This window comes from Takifugu flavidus, unplaced genomic scaffold (genome assembly GCF_003711565.1).
Source record: "Takifugu flavidus isolate HTHZ2018 unplaced genomic scaffold, ASM371156v2 ctg267, whole genome shotgun sequence".
Taxonomy (NCBI): domain Eukaryota; kingdom Metazoa; phylum Chordata; class Actinopteri; order Tetraodontiformes; family Tetraodontidae; genus Takifugu; species Takifugu flavidus.
In genome coordinates, this window is record NW_026621916.1 from 25,001 (window position 1) to 39,953 (window position 14,953).

A 14,953-nucleotide genomic window follows, 5' to 3' on the forward strand; every position below is an offset into this window, starting at 1 on the left:
TTGCAGCTTAATGTTCACTTGTTTGAGGCTGATTCTTGGTGGTGTCTCATCTTTTGGACGAGTTCATCAATGTTGGGGGTCCGGCTCTGAGCTGAGGAACTCCTCACAATTGAGTGAAGGTGTTCAGCAGGAAGTCCACTTCTGTGTGATGTTTTGTTCAGCTTCATCAAAGAAAGCAGTTGTTCCCGCAGGTCTGTGCTGCCAAACACAGGCAACGTTGGAGCAGCCTGGATGTGTGTCAGGGAGGAAACGGGCAAACTCCGCAGCACCCACTGCCCCATGTGTTGCCTTCAGGGCATCACTGCATTGGAGCTCAATCACCTCCATTTGGAGCTTTGGTGCTGAGCTTTCCACCTCAACCTCAAACGGACGGCTGAGCAGTTCAAACCTGCTTTTTGGTGCTTTGAAGTCAGTGACTCGGCGTGGGAAGTCAGCGGCGAGAACACTCATTTAATCAGCAAACTGTGCTCGGGAACACACTGGTAGAGAGCTTCTCTTTCAGGGTCTGGCAGCTGGGAAAGTGGCTCAAGTTTCCTTTGTGCATCTGTGCCTCCCACAGAGTGCGTTTGGTTCTAAAGGCCTTCACTGTACTGTACATATCAGAGGGGACACCACCCCGACCCTGCAGCTGCAGCTTCATTGGATTCAGATGACTCGGAATGTCCCACAGAAAAGCTGTTTCACACAAGAACCTTTGGTCTGGGAGCTGAGTTGTGTCTTTCCCTTTGCTGTCCAAGAACATCCGATCTCCTCAGGAAGCTGGAAACATCTCTGCAGCACCTTTCCCTGGCTTAGCCATCGCACCTCAGTGTGATGGGGCAAATCACCACGCTGCGTTTGCCACTGGCTCAGAAACGCCTTGAACTGGCGCTGAATTAAACCTTTGGCTCTGATAAAGTTCCCTGCGTGCGTGATGGTGAACATTCCATGTTCCATGTTCAGGGCTTCAGCACACAACGATTCCAGGTGTATGATGCAATGATGAGCTGTCAGTTCAGCCGTAACGTTTTCCTCCTGCATCTTCTCCCGTATCTTGGCCACCAGTCCACTCCTGTGTCCACACATGGCAGGTGCTCCGTCTGTTGTCCAACCCACCAGTTTTTCCCGAGGCAGCTCCATCTCATTTCCACATCTTGACACCTCTTCATACAAATCCTGTCCTGTGGTTGTGCCGTGCACAGGACGTAACGCCAGAAACTCCTCTGTCACGTTGAGGCTGGAGTCCCCTCTAATGTCGCTGCTCTCATCCACAGCCAGGGAAGATGCCATGAAATCTTTCCCCTTTTTCTCCAGCTGCTCTTTTAGATTGAGGGACAACAATGGTGTTTCTGCTCAGGCTCCCGTTTCAAAAGAGTTGCCTTTTGTCTGGGCAAACTTGCTCACAAACTTTAAGCATGCAGTGTTTGATGGAATCCCCCTCTGGAAATGGCCGGGCTGATTGAGCGATCTCTTTTGCCAGAATCAAACTGGCCTTGACAGCAGCCTCGCTTTGAGATTTGGCTTTTCTGAACAGAGCCTGTCCAGATTTGAGGCCTGGTTTTAACTCCTCAACCTTCTGTAGCTTTTGTTCCATGTCCATATTCTTGTCTTTGTCCGCGTGTTTAGCTTCATGATGCCGTCTCAGATGATATTCTTTCATTACCGCCACCCTTTCTCCACACAGAAGACACCCAGGTTTCCCAGCTGCCTCCGTGAACATGTACTCCCACTCCCACCTTGTTTGAACCCCCGGTTCTCAGTGTCCACCTTCCGTTTTGCCATTTTAAGGGGATCTGAAAGTTAACTTTTGCTGTTATGCTAATGACTACTGAGAAATAATTAAATGAAGCCACCTCCCGCTCAGACTGTCACCGTTGCATTGTGGGAAATGTAGTATTGGCCTGTGTAAAACATCTGCGGCCTGCGGGCCGGTTCTAATAATAAATCAATATCATCCCGGGGGCCATAGAAAACCCTCGACCTTGACTCTGACATATGAGCTTTAAATGATTTCTTTTGACTCCCATTTATTTGGCTGTTTGGATATCATCTTTGCTAGTGTGTGTGTGCGCACGCTCTATGGAACTGGCATAACGGATGATAAAATTAGTCTAAATTAGTCTAAATTAAATAAAAATCCATCCATTCATCATTCCCAACAGGCGGTTTTTGATTAGAAACTCTTTCTGAACTCTGGTGCTCTGAAACATCTCCGCTTCCATTTTCAGCTGATTTTATTCTCAATAACATCAAATCATCCATCCATCCAAATCGTGGTCCTGTTGGACCACCAAAGGACAAACACTTTCCATTTAGCACGGACAAAAAAACCCAAATCCTGTTTAGCAATGAAGCTGTGGGGAGAGTTTGAGGAGCGTTTCTGAGGAACACGCTGCCATATTGGGTCCAAGCTGCTGGGGTTTTTGTTGTTTCCAGGTGAATCGGTGGGCAGCGGCGTTACCGCCTGTCTCTGCCCCCCCCTCTCTCCCAGTGGTCGTGGTCACGCCGGGCATCTTTACTGGTCCCGTTTTAAACAGGTTCTGTTGGGAACAGGTGTTCTCCAGAACTGTATTCCAGGCTGCTGTGCTGAAGGGCTGTTTTCAGTAGCAATAGAGCCAGAGTGTGCCTGCTCCATATGAACCCCCCCAGGCCGTGCTTTCCTCCTGGCTGAGCCATAATCAGCTCTGGATGGACTGGTTCACGCTTGGACTGAGTCAAGATTTGATAGCTTGACTGATTCTTACCGTTTTGGATCAAACCCCCATCTGCTGATTCCAGGAGATCTTTAAAGGATCTCAGAGCTTCAGATTTATGAAGCCTGCTCAGCCCCCGGCAGCGCTGATGAAACCATTTCATTCCTTCAAAAACCAGAACATGAAGCTCCAGAAAAGGTTTTGGTATCAAGTTTTCAACAGAACGAGGACAAGTGGGTAAAAGCGCCACTTTAAAGCCTCCAGGCCTCAGAAAACATCCACCTTTAGGATGCCTGACTTTAGAGGATCGTCGGTTCGCTCCGAGCACAAGAACAAACATGTTTAACCTCAGTCCAAGAACATCTGACCTGAAATGATCAAAACCCTTCAGCGTAAAAAGATGGTGGAGAGAAAGCTGCTGGGAGGTTCTCAGAAGAGAAGTGGCATTAAAGCCAGCTGGAAGAGTCCAGCCTGCTTCCTGCTCCTCCAAACAGGCGTCTCCACACCAACACTGAGGAAAACGGGCTTCTGTTCTTCCTTCTTCTCTTCTGACTATTGTGTGTTTGATGAATGCAGCATCCACTCACTGCCCCCCCTCATTTACACTGCTCCTGGTCTCATCTGATGAAGACGCTGGAGAGACTCATCCTCGATCACCTGCGCCCACTGGTGAGCTCCTTCATGGACCCGTTGCAGTTCGCCTACCAGCCGAGCATCGGGGTGGACGATGCCGTCATCTACCTCCTCCACACCTCCCTCACTCACCTGGAGAAGGCTGGAAGCACTGTGAAGATCATGTTTTTTGATTTCTCCAGTGCATTCAACACCATCCAGCCCAGGCTGCTGGGGGACAAACTGGAGGTAGCTGGGGTGGATCACCACCTCACAACATGGATTCTGGACTACCTTACACAAAGACCACAGTTTGTGAGGGTGAAGGGCTCCCAGTCAGATCGGCTTCTCTGCAGCACCGGTGTCCCGCAGGGAACAGTTCTGGCTCCTTTCCTGTTCACCCTCTACACCGCGGACTTCTCCTACAGCACATCTTCATGTCACCTCCAGAAGTTCTCTGACGACTCTGCTGCTGTCGGCCTCATCACTGATGGGGACGATACGGAGTACAGGGAACTTATTCAGGGCTTTGTGGACTGGAGCCTGCGGAACAACCTCCAGATCAACGCTGGCAAAACCAAGGAGCTGGTGGTGGATTTCCGCAGGCGTAACAACCCCCCGCCTGCACCAGTGAACATCCTGGGAACGGATGTTGACGTGGTGGAGTCCTACAAGTACCTGGGTGTTCACCTAAACAATAACCTGGACTGGACACACAACACAGACGCCCTGGTCAAGAAGGGCAACAGCAGACTGTTCCTGCTCAGGAGGCTGAGGTCTTTTGGAGTGCAGGGACCCCTCCTGAGGACTTTCTATGACTCTGTGGTGGGATCAGCCATCTTCTACGGGATAGTCTGCTGGTCCAGTAGCATCACAGACAGGGACAGGAAGAGGATGGACAGACTGGTAAGGAGGGCCAGCTCTGTCCTGGGATGTCCCCTGGACTCAGTGGAGGTGGTGGGAAATGGGAGGATGATGGCTAAGCTGTCATCCATGTTGAACAACACGTCCCACCCCCTACAGGACACCCTGACAGCACTGGGCAGCTCCTTCAGTGAGCGGCTGCTCCACCCTCGCTGTGTGAAGGAGAGGTATCGTAGATCTTTCCTGCCGGCTGCTGTCAGACTGCACAATAAACAGAACAACCGCTAACACAATCTGAATATTATATATTCTGATATGTATATTGTATTCACCCTCTGTACTATGTACAGGTACACAGAGGCCGAGTATCCATTTATCTGGATTATTGTAAATATCCACCCTCTTTGTATATTCCATTTGATTCTATCTTATTTTTTCCCCTGAGTGCTCTTGTTGCTGTTGTTGCACTGTAAATTTCCCGGTGTGGGACAATAAAGGATCTGAATCTGAATCTGAATCTGTTTCACAATGCTCCTCAGACAGATGCAACCAGAGACACTGATGCCGTCAGACAATAAACCTGAGTGTTTTTGTGTCCGGTTATTAACATGTTCCATGCTTTTCCTTCTGCAACAGTTCATCACACCTGCTCAGGGAAACCTCGGTGTAAAGGAGGTGAAGCCGTGCCTCAGTGACTCTACTTTGGTGTTTTAGAAACTAACAGTTATTAGATGAATATACAGTGTGCACGTACGCGCACACGTGTGTATAAACACTTAATACACGCGTGTGCGTGGATGTAGACTTTTTAGTACTTTGGGTTCATAGACTTTTTAGTACTTTGCAGATACGTGTCTGTATATAAACCAGATCCTCCTGTAATAAAGAACTAAAGGCTGACTGTTGTCACGTGACCTGTCTCCGTCTGTGTCCCATGATGGAACCTGCCTGGAACATCTGGTCCACAGAAAAAGCAAAACAGCTCACAGAACTGGTCCAGTTTACACCCAAAAATGACAATAAATAATGAAAATGTGTGACGCAGTAGAACAATGGACGAACTTTCTATTGGTCATTGACAGTTTCACTCATCAGAATTCATCAAAAATATTTAAACCAACAAACTACACACAGAACCGCAAAGTTTAGAGCTTAAAGGGAGCGACAGGTGAAGATTTAAAGCTCAACGCAGCTGAAGAAGTTCCAAAAAGGAGAAATATCATGTGATGCTTTACCTCCACCCGGTGGACACGCGTGGAACTGCAGACAATAGTTAAACGCGCTCCGACACATTCTGACCTCTGCTGCTCCTCCTGGACTCCAGGGCTGCAGAAATCTGCTGCTTTTACAAGTCTTTCAAATCTGTCAAGCATCATAAATCTTATTTATTTAACCAGGTTGAATAATGGCGGAGAATGGTGTCCGAAAAGCGTCTTTATTTTAAAGTGAACGAGAACAGTTCGGTCCGCGTTCACAGAGAGGCGGGAAAACCTCGAGAGAGTCCAAAACAAGTCCGCGAGGAAAACTCTCAAAAATAGTCAAGCCACAGAAGTCAGGGTTTGGCGATGAGGACGAAAACACTCCGCCGCTGGCAGACGGGAGTTCTGTCCTTAAATCTAACGGGAGATTGAAGAGAGACCGCAGGTGCGTGTGTCTGCGGGGCCACTGTGGCTGATGAGCGGCTCCTCCACGCCCCCTGCAGGTAGACACCAGCAACAACGGTCCCAGAAACTGGGAACCCAACAAACCAGTTTTTCAAAGTATTCCTTTCAGACTGAGCAGGAAGACTGAAGACCGACAAGGTGAGTGTAAACGAAGAGCATTATTGAAAAGAATTGACAGTTGTGTTTGGAGATAAAAATCAAGATTTGAATCAATGAGACTTCATATTTAGTTTTAGAACAAAACATCATTATATATTATAAATGAATATGTCTTATTTAACATTCTTATAGTCTGGCTTTAGTTATAGTTGAATAGTCTTTCTAAGTGAAGTTTAGTTTATTTTTCTGCTCTTTGCTACTGATTCTAAAAGAACTTTAAACCCTCCCAGAATGCTTTAATGGTAGTAAGAAATACGCCATAAAGCTGTTGATTAGGTTTTAAAAGTGAAAGTATTCTGTTCAGACGAAGCAGGAAGAGCGACATTTTGTGACAGGTGAAAAGCTCATAAAGTTATTAGAGTTGTTCAACAGTCCAGGTTACAGCTGGATATTTTGGTATTATTTAAGACAATAAACTTTAAAAATAATTAAATAAATCCACACAGGATCACAGGACACCAACAGGATTTTGGGTTCATGTTGCACGTTTTCTCCCAGTGGTTTATTGTTCTATGTTGTGGAACCACTGTGAAAGAAATGCAGGAGTGGGTGTCATTTCTTTCATCTATTTTAAATAGAGCAGTGATCTTTGAGGACTTGGATCATAGAAATAATTGAAGAGGGGAACAAAGGAGGGAAGTTAAAAAGTCCTGACTAGTATGTTTATGTAGCACCAGATCATTTAGTGGCTGAGCTGAAGCCAGTCCTTTCACCATGTTGGCCTGTGGAAAACCAGTGTTGTCGGCCCGATGGACCAGCGTCCCCGTCGTTGCAGGACCACTGTTGGCCACCAGTTGGGTTTTGGGATCAAAGTGGGGGCGTTTCCTGTATCCGGTTCTCCTCACGGATCCATGACTACAACATGTTGCTGCAAGTGCAGAGACGTTTGCTCTGGAAAGAACTTTAGAGCACATTCAGTGCTGCAGGATGAGGGGCTGGAAAAGGTGCCAGTTCTTTTCTCACTGCAGGGAACAGTTAAAAAAAGCAGCTTAAACTCTGAAAACATGAAAATTATACAGATACATCATTGATTTATTGATTCAGTTGTTATCCAGAATGGGTTAGAAATGTTCCTGTTTGATAAAAATGCAGTGAATTGGGATTATTTTACTCCAACCTCTCCAGATTATTTACCTTCATCACAGTCTCATCACTATTTCTGATGTTTCCTCAGGATGGACGAGGACAGAGCAGAGTCCACAGTGCCCAGCTGTGTGTCCCTGAAGAGTGACTGGTCCAAACGTGCACTAATAACCTTCAGAAGTTCAGAGGAAATGTAAGAAAACTAAAGCGTGATGATGTGTTTGTGTGGCAGCTGTTAGTCACATTAACAGCAGCAGGTTGTGAGTTTATTATTGGAGATGTTTAACACTTAAACCTCAGACAGTCATATAGTTACAGACTTAATGTGAATATTGTTGATTAGAAACAAGAATCAGGTTTAAACTAAAAGATGAATTCAGACATAAATGCTGGAACAATATTGAGTCTTGATCAGGTTCTTTCATCCTATAAATCAAAGGACTAATAGAGATGTGTTTCATAGTGAGAGGGGGGAGCACATCCTATCAAACTGGGACCAGGCAGCTCCACCAGGAGAGTCCTCTTGTTCACAATCTGGAAGCAGATCTGGAGATGCTGAAATGAAGCCCAAACAAAGTAAAACTGTTCAATATGAGATTTAATTTGTGATGTCATGAATTTGTAGTTGTGTTGATGATTTATTATAGATGGAAATCATTGGTTTACTTATGTTCAGGAAGTGATCTGCAGGAGGTGATAGAAGGCCATAAGATGAGTCTGAAGAGAAGATGTGAACATGTGACTGAAGGAACTCATGAAGCAGGAAGTGGAACCCTGCTGAACAAGATCTACACTGAGCTCTACATCACTGAGGGACAAAGTGAGGAGGTGGACACGCAACATGAGGTGAGACAGCTTGAGAGAACCTCCAAGAAGAACATCCAGGACACTCCAATCAAGTGCCAGGACATCTTCAAAGTCTTATCTGAGCAACAGAGACACATCAGAGTGGTTCTGACCAACGGTGTCGCCGGCGTTGGAAAAACCTTCTCAGTGCAGAAGTTCAGTCTGGACTGGGCAGAAGGTTTGGAGAACCAAGACATCAGTCTGGTGCTTCCGCTCTCATGCAGGGAGCTGAACTTGATCAGAGATGAGCAGCACAGTCTTCTCTCACTGCTTCATGTTTTCCATCCAACATTACAGAAGATCAGAGCAGAAGATCTGACTGTCTGGAAACTTCTGTTCATCTTTGATGGCCTGGATGAAAGCAGATTTTCACTGGATTTCAACAACCATCAGCTCATCTCTGATGTCACACAAGTATCGTCAGTTGACCTGCTCCTGGTGAACCTCATCCAGGGGAACCTGCTTCCCTCAGCTCTCATCTGGATCACCTCCAGACCTGCAGCAGCCCATCAGATTCCTCCCTCGTGTGTTGACAGGATCACAGAAGTACGAGGCTTCACTGACTCCCAGAAGGAGGAGTACTTCAGGAGGAGGTTCAGTGATGAAGATCTGTCCAAGAGAATCATCTCACACATCAAGGCCTCCAGGAGCCTCCACATCATGTGTCTGATCCCAGTTTTCTGCTGGATCACTGCTATAGTTCTGGAGAACATGATGACCAGAGACCAGAGAGGGAGCTGCCCCAAACCCTGACTGACCTCTACTCACACTTCCTGAGGGTTCAGATGAAGAGGAAGAAGCAGAAGTATGGAGGAAAGCAGAGACCAGAGGAACTGACTAAGGCTGATAAAGAACTCCTTCTGAAGTTGGGTCGGCTGGCGTTTGAACATCTGGAGAAAGGAAACATCATGTTCTACTCAAAAGACCTGAAGCGATGTGGACTGGACGTCTCCGAGGTGTCGGTGTACTCAGGAGTTTGTACAGAGATCTTCAAGAGAGAGAGTGTGATCTTCCAGAAATCAGTCTACTGCTTTGTTCATCTGAGCGTTCAGGAGTTTCTAGCTGCCGTCTACATGTTCCACCGTTACACCAGGAAAGACACAGCGGTTATAAATCAGTTCCTAAAATATTCTGAACCAAACCGCTTTTCCAGGTTTGCTGGGTTGGTTACAAATAATGATCCAGTCACATCTCTTGATGACTTCCTCAGGAGAGCACTAATGAAATCTCTCAAAAGTGAAAATGGCCACCTGGACTTGTTTGTTCGCTTCCTTCATGGTCTCTCTCTGGAGTCCAATCAGAGGATCTTGGGTGGACTGTTGGATCAGAGGAAAAGCCACCCAAAAACCATCCAGAAGGTCCTCAACAACCTGAAGAAGGTGAACAGTGATGAATTCTCCCCAGACAGAAGCATCAACATCTTCCACTGTCTGATGGAGATGAAGGATCAGTCAGTCCAGCAGGAGATCCAAGAGTTCCTGAAGTCAGAGAAGAAATCAGAGAGGGAACTGTCAGAGATCCACTGTTCAGCTCTGGCCTACCTGCTGCAGATGTCAGAGGAGGTTCTGGATGAGCTGAACCTGCGGCAGTACAACACCTCAGAGGAGGGACGACGTCGCCTGATTCCAGCTGTGAGGAACTGCAGGAAGGTCGAGTAAGTAAAGATTTTTGGGGCCGGACATCGGCGTTTAAATCAAGCGAGTGGATCATGTCAGGTAGCAATACCCCCTCCAGTGGTCATTCCTTCAATTCTTTATCTCCATTGCAGCGTCCATAAATTAAAAACAACAACAATTCATCCAGAAATGTTCAACACTGGCTGGATATAAGTTCAAAGGTCAATCCAGACAAACCAACATAAGGCAGGAATAATAGGAGCCACAAGTTAACTGACTATCATGAAATTACTGTCATGTCATTAAATAACTTTTGTTTGTTTGTGTACATCGTATTCAAACGACAGAAAAACACATTTTAACTAATGACACGTGACTATTTTGCTTCATTTGTTCAACGTAAAAACAGCCGGCCTCGTTGGTTTAAATGGGTGTTTTAGGTCTTTGTGGCGGTTCCGTTTGGAGCCTTTATGTGACCCACAAAGTTGTTTGAGCCTTTCCACACCCGTTAGGTGGCAACTTCATCACTAGCAACAAAAGGTGCAGTGAAAATGATTTGAAGGGAAACAGGCAGATAGAACAGAAGCTGAGGGCAATCGATGCAACCAGAGACTCTGATGTCATCGATCGGATCGCTGAATTAAGACTTGACGCACGATCGTACAAATTGGATGAAATGCAAAATATCCAAAGAGCCGATAGACAGATAAAAAGATGCACGCTTCTTTAAACCATTTGCTACAATCATTTTAAATATTGAGTAATTATGAGCTGTTCTAAAATAAGACAAATGTTGAGAATAATTCAGTTGCATTTCAGATCTGATGGTTGTTCAAACTGTTGCTCTACGGTGTTGAATTTAGCTTTTCCAGGAAATGAGCTACATTTGTGTTGAGGTAGATTCTCAGATAAGTTGATGAGAAATCCCAAAGTTTGACTCACTATTTTTGTTTCATACACAACAGACTGTCTGGTAGTTTTCTTTCAATGAGTCATTGTGAAGTTGTGGCCTCAGCAATGACGTCAAACCCTTCTCATCTACGGGAGCTGAGCTTAAGCAGGAACCAAAACCTGACAGATGCCGACGTAAAGTTACTGTCTTCTGCAATGATGCATCCAAACTGCAGACTGGAGACGCTCAGGTCAGGAGGCCTCTGTTGGTCTTTTCTAAATTTCTTTACATTTTCTGCTTTTCTCTTCATTTTCAGATTTAGAAATGTGTTTTTATTTGCCCCATTTATTGCTTTTCCAGGCTGAGCAGCTGCAGTTTATCAGAGATCAGCTGTGACTCTCTGGCCTCGGCGCTGAGGTCCAATCCCTCCCATCTGAGGGTTCTGGACCTGAGTGAGAACCAGCTGCAGGATCCAGCAGTGAAGCAGCTCTGTGTTTTCTCCAGGATCCTCTCTGTGAGCTGGAGACTCTCAGGTCAGCTTCCTTTTATCTTCGACATAACAACTAAACAATGAAAGGCTTCAAGATAAACTCCATTGACTTTTGGAGAAGAGAAGTGTAGTATGAGTATAAATGAGCCATTGAAAGTCAATTTCATAGATACATTTTAACTGTGTTGTTGCTGTAATATCCCAGTTTATCAGTGGGGGGCCAGAGCTCTCCTGACTCCAAGGGCCCTGATTAAATAATGAAATAAAATGAAATAATGATTTTGAGCAAGTGTAATATGACTTTTCCTCCAATAAGAGATAATTTCTTGCCATGATTCCTTATCCAGATTGAGTGGCTGCAGGTTATCAGAGATCAGCTGTGACTCTCTGGCCTCGGCGCTGAGGTCCAATCCCTCCCATCTGAGGGTTCTGGAGCTGAGTCAGAACCAGCTGAAGGATCCAGGAGTGAAGCAGCTCTGTGGTTTTCTCCAGGATCCTCTCTGTGAGCTGGAGATGCTCAGGTCAGTCAGAGATGATCCAGTACTTTCCCAGGTGTAACTAGTTAGACAATAACTGTTTACATGTTTGATCTTTGTTATAAACGTAGTGTTACAGTTCTCAGAAAAAAGACCACACAGGACAGATTTGCAGTATTAAATTGGTTGTGGAAATCTGTCCCATGTGAGGATGGTCATCAATGACTAGAAAGGAAGTATCAGTTGTAGATTTGTCTTGTTTTATTTTAGGCTGGCCACAAAACCGCCCAAACATTCAGACCAATCAAAAATGGTTCTTCCTGTCTTTTAAAGATCAGAAGGAAAACTAGAAACCCCAAAAGAAAGCTGCTGCAGTGTGCCATGCCCCTTCTCTACTGAGAAAAGCCATCCCAAAAAAGAGAAAAGCCCAAGTGTGAAGTGAGCACCCTGTTAAACCTTGGTACCGAAAGCCTGCAGTCATTCTCATCTTAGGTGGCTTCATTCCAGCCAGAAGCCCAAACCTGCCTCCCTCTTAAAGGGGCAGCAGGTCAGTCCAACCACAGAAACCTTCATGAAGATCTGAAGCTTTCAGCATCCACAATTGTTGCACCTCACTTCCATTGGAGTCCAAATCAGAAGTCAACAAGTTGATTCTACACCGATTCTACACAATGCAACCATTTTAAAAAGGTTTCCATCCATAAGTTTTCACACATTTTTATATAAATCTGTTTGTTCATCGCCTCCTTCTTTTGTAATGATCATTAAAGAAAATGACCTTATTGGAGTTTTTCTCCTCACAAATATGACTTTCTATGAACGACTTTCTTGCAATCTAAGACAATATGGAAGTATGTGTATATAATAGTAGTGGAAGTAGCTCATAAAATAATACATTTGCTCTTCTCATCGAATCTTTCTATGTTATTAAAGAAAAACCTGCTCTTAGTCAACAACATCTAAGACATCAACCAAAAATCCTAATTTTCTACAATCTATATAAAACAGTAGAGAAGACTCTTTCTGCAGAGACACTGGTGGCAGGAATGCAGAAGTATCACCTGCTCAACTTGGAAGGTGGAGCAGAAACCACCAGCTGAGAAGGTCCTCAGCGAGAGGAAGTGGTGGAGAACCATGAAACTTGCTAAGCTCCACCTCAGCTCCAGAGACGGGCTGAGCTGGAGCTGTGGCACCAGGTATCGCCCAGAAGAGCCTCCAACAAACAAGCTCTTCTCTGGGGAGGAGAGGGCTTTGAATCTCAGCTCAGTGTGCTTGTCTCTAGTAGGTGGCAGCTGCACCTTTTCCTGAGGTCCTTGTTGATGCCCTGAGGGGAATTGATGCTCCTGCAATGTTTTCTGGCAGCATTGAGCTTGCAGTGGGGCAATCAAACACACTGTGGGGGGGCTCTCTTTCCTTCTCTCATCTGGAGAACAAGTGACGCCAGCTGCCAATCATTGTTGGAGAAATGTGCAGTCAGGGGAACTATGTGTCCAGACTGTAGCCACCCTTCCAGCATCCAGCAGTGTCTAAAACCTTTGATTTGGTTTCACCAGAGAGTGTAGGGATTGCAGGGTCGCTGCAGCATCGCCCACAAGCTATCAGGAGTGGGTCGCTTTGTCCCAACTCCTGACAAGAGTTGAGTGCTATTGAGAAATGTGGTCTCACAAACTTGGAAGGTATTTTGACCCACACACACTTTACATACGCTGTAGATCTTGTCCAACCGCCCTGAAAGAACCCAAAATACGAACATACGGCAGATAAGCCGGTGCAGGACCAGAGGTTTGTTGCTTGTAAGCTGTGTTTTGCTCTGGTACATGTTGATTTTTATTTGTCTTCTCTCAAAATAATTGTTATTTTAGACTAAGTGGCTCCAGTTTATCAAGACCAGCTGTGATTCTGTGGCCTCAGCTCTGAAGTCCAACCTCTCCCATCTGAGGGTTCTGAACCTGAGCTTCAACCCGTTGAAGGATTCAGGAGTGGAGCGGCTCTGTTCTGGACTGGAGAGTCCAAACTGTAAACTGGAGAGGCTCAGGTCAGTCTTCATTTTTCTACCTATATACCAGCTGCTAAGATGGTGAAGTGAGGCTGTTCTCAACACTGCTGTGATGCACCACATTAAAAAAATTCCTTGGAATATCCTGAATTCAGGTCTGACCCAACTAAGAACTAACGTAGGTTTAGTACTGACGCAGATAACATGCAGACCTGCACCGTATAACCTCATCCTGCATTTTTCAGATTGATTGGCTGCAGTTTATCAGAGATCAGCTGTGACTCTCTGGCCTCGGCGCTGAGGTCCAATCCCTCCCATCTCAGAGAACTGGACCTGGTCAGAACCAGCTGCAGGATTCAGGAGTGAAGCTGCTCTGTGGTTTTCTCCACTTTCCAAACTGCCGACTGGAAACTCTGAGGTAAACACCATTCTCAAAAATGTCCATTATTCCATCCGAGGGTCCTCACACTTTCTGAGTGTGTGTGTTGTGCCCAGTTCCTTCAGGAGGGAGGGCCACACGGGGACCACTTATTCATGATAAATTGATTTAAGGACAATGAAAAAGCCAACAGATGGTAACCAAAATTAGACAAAACTAGGTGAGGGTGCCTGGTAGACACCAGCCAACGAGGAGGGAGATGGTGAGGGAGACAGGAAGTCATCTAAGACAGGTTGTGCCTTTAAAGATGAGCCACAGGGGAGATGGATCTCCATGATGAGATGGGAGGGAAAGAGGTGGGGAGAACTTGGGAAGAGTGAGGGCCAGAACAATATATATTCTCCTTTGGAACAGTGCAAACCTGAGAGGTTGGAATTGTGGTAATTACATATTACTATCATTTTTTAACCTGTAACTAAATTAAATATTTACAGATCATGCCTTTGATTAACCTTTCAGATTAATACTGGTTTCACTTATAACCTTATAAAAGTTTCCCTTCTTTATTTAGATTATGGGACTGCAGGATATCAGAGATCAGCTGTGACTCTCTGGCCTCGGCGCTGAGGTCCAATCCCTCCCATCTCAGAGAACTGGAGCTGGGTGGGAACCAGCTGAAGGATTCAGGAGTGAAGCTGCTGTCTGATCTCGTAAAGAATCCACACTATGGGCTGGAGACATTGACTCGGTACGGTCGCTGGTAGAAGCCAGCCAACTCCCGCTCATCTGCTGCATCACTCACTGACCACTGGTGAAGAGCATCTGTGGAAACATCTGCCATCTACTCCGTCCATAGATGAAAAATTCAGTTTTTAAAAAGCGCTGGTGGACTTTCAGGAGATCAGTCGATGGTCGACAAAGCAGAAGCAGCTTCGCCTTGAAGTTAAATTAGTTCCTGGTATCACACAATGCATCTTTATAAAGTTCTAAATGGCTCCTCGGCCACTCTTAGAAGCATGAAAACATTCTCTTAATTGTCTCTTCAAATGTCTGTATTATACGTTACTATTTTACATCATGCCTTCAGAATCTTTAGGGTTTAGTATTTACTGTCTCTGTGACATGGAGCATTGGAATATTTCAGCTGCAGCCAGCAAAAACCCATCAGAATGACGGCTATCGGTGGGAACCGCAGGTCATTTGA

At 45.6% G+C, this 14,953-nt stretch overlaps 1 protein-coding gene across 3 annotated transcripts; it reads left to right on the forward strand.

The window, feature by feature from the left end:
• Positions 1-5,914: 5,914 nt before the first annotated feature.
• On the forward strand, positions 5,915-14,953 carry LOC130520023 (NLR family CARD domain-containing protein 3-like). Of its 3 annotated transcripts, XM_057023579.1 has the most exons (9): positions 5,915-5,950; positions 7,146-7,247; positions 7,518-7,630; positions 7,731-9,554; positions 10,482-10,658; positions 10,769-10,941; positions 13,237-13,409; positions 13,616-13,788; positions 14,321-14,953. In XM_057023579.1, the coding sequence occupies exons 4-7, from the start codon at positions 8,686-8,688 to the stop codon at positions 13,239-13,241; spliced, it is 1,224 nt and encodes a 407-aa protein (XP_056879559.1). In that variant the 5' UTR covers positions 5,915-5,950; positions 7,146-7,247; positions 7,518-7,630; positions 7,731-8,685; the 3' UTR covers positions 13,242-13,409; positions 13,616-13,788; positions 14,321-14,953. The 3 variants fall into 3 exon arrangements, with proteins under 3 accessions (XP_056879559.1, XP_056879561.1, XP_056879560.1); XM_057023581.1 differs by lacking the exon at positions 10,482-10,658; XM_057023580.1 differs by lacking the exon at positions 7,518-7,630 and having other exon boundaries at positions 5,934-5,950.

Excerpts from the sequence above, each read along its gene's own strand:
- LOC130520023 (XM_057023579.1), top strand. The coding sequence starts at position 8,686 with ATGAAGAGGAAGAAGCAGAAGTATGGAGGAAAGCAGAGACCAGAGGAA. Across the intron at positions 9,555-10,481 it reads AGGAACTGCAGGAAGGTCGA|ACTGTCTGGTAGTTTTCTTT; the intron begins GTAAGTAAAGAT and ends CATACACAACAG. Across the intron at positions 10,659-10,768 it reads TGCAGACTGGAGACGCTCAG|GCTGAGCAGCTGCAGTTTAT; the intron begins GTCAGGAGGCCT and ends TTGCTTTTCCAG.